The sequence below is a fragment of the Lontra canadensis genome, unplaced genomic scaffold (assembly GCF_010015895.1).
Source record: "Lontra canadensis isolate GAN:19392208 unplaced genomic scaffold, GSC_riverotter_1.0 scaffold66, whole genome shotgun sequence".
NCBI classification, from domain to species: Eukaryota; Metazoa; Chordata; class Mammalia; order Carnivora; family Mustelidae; genus Lontra; species Lontra canadensis.
This window is the reverse complement of record NW_022631060.1, coordinates 11029130-11030231: the sequence shown is the minus strand read 5'-3', so window position 1 is coordinate 11030231 and position 1102 is coordinate 11029130. Positions and strand designations below refer to the sequence as shown.

Below are 1102 nucleotides of genomic sequence, written 5' to 3'. Positions count from 1 at the left end.
CACCACGACCCCACCAGGTACCCCTACACCTGCCCCGGGTACCACCATGACCCCACCAGGTACCCTTACACCTGCCCTGGAGAAAACTACTCTCTTGACTCTGACTCCGATGCCAATTTCAACAACACACGAGCCTTGTTTAAAATGGTTGTGCACATGGACCCCCTGGATTGACAGCAGCTACCCTGCGCCGGGTATAAACAGTGGAGATTTTGACACTTTTCCTAATTTGAGAGCCAAAGGCTATAAATTCTGTGCAAAGCCCAACAACGTGGAGTGCAGGGCAGAGTTCTTCCCGAACATCCCACTAGAGGAGTTGGGGCAGGACGTGATCTGTGACAAGAACGTGGGACTGCTTTGTCTGAACAAGAACCAGCTGCCCCCTATCTGCTATAACTACGCAATCCGCATCGAGTGCTGTGAGCAGGTAGATGTGTGCACGAGCACCCCACACGCCGGCTCATCGGAGATCACACACCCAGCCCCGAGGGACACTGAGACCCAAACACAGCTGACTCAAAACACCGGAATTCCCTCGTGGCTGACACAACATGGCACTGCCAGCTCGGTGCCTGTGCACCCGACAGCCAGCACCACACCTGACACACATGGGGTATCCTCACCTGTGACTGTCACCTGCCAGCCACAGTGCACGTGGACCAAGTGGCTTGACGTGGACTTCCCGTCCCCGGGACCCCACGGAGGAGACGAGGAAAGCTTCAGCAACATCATGAGAAGGGGAGAGAAAATCTGCCGCCGGCCCGAATACGTCTCGGGGCTGCAGTGCCGGGCCGAGAGCCACCCCGAGGTCAGCATCGAGAAGCTGGGCCAGGTGGTGCGGTGCGACCTCAGCAAGGGCCTGGTGTGCCGGAACCGGGACCAGGGAGGCAATGTCGGGATGTGCCTCAACTATGAGGTCCGGGTGTTGTGCTGTGAGCCCCCAGAGCACTGCACGACGCACAAAACTGTCACAGTCCCTCACACCCCAAGTATGAGCCCCACAAGCCTAACTGAGACCACCGTCCACCTGGTGACTTCCCACTCAACCTCTGTGCCAACAACCAGCCCAACCTCGGTGCCAGAGACCAGCTCAACCTCTGTG

At 58.0% G+C, this 1102-nt stretch overlaps 1 protein-coding gene across 1 annotated transcript in view; it reads left to right on the top strand.

Moving 5' to 3' along the window:
- Window positions 1-1102, top strand: part of LOC116880536 (mucin-5AC-like) — a 21456-nt gene that overhangs the window by 12488 nt on the left and 7866 nt on the right. Inside the window, exon 31 of the mRNA XM_032879792.1 lies at window positions 1-1102. This exon is cut by the window's left edge and continues 11 nt beyond it; it is cut by the window's right edge and continues 32 nt beyond it. Within this exon, the coding sequence (XP_032735683.1) occupies window positions 1-1102 (1102 nt within the window).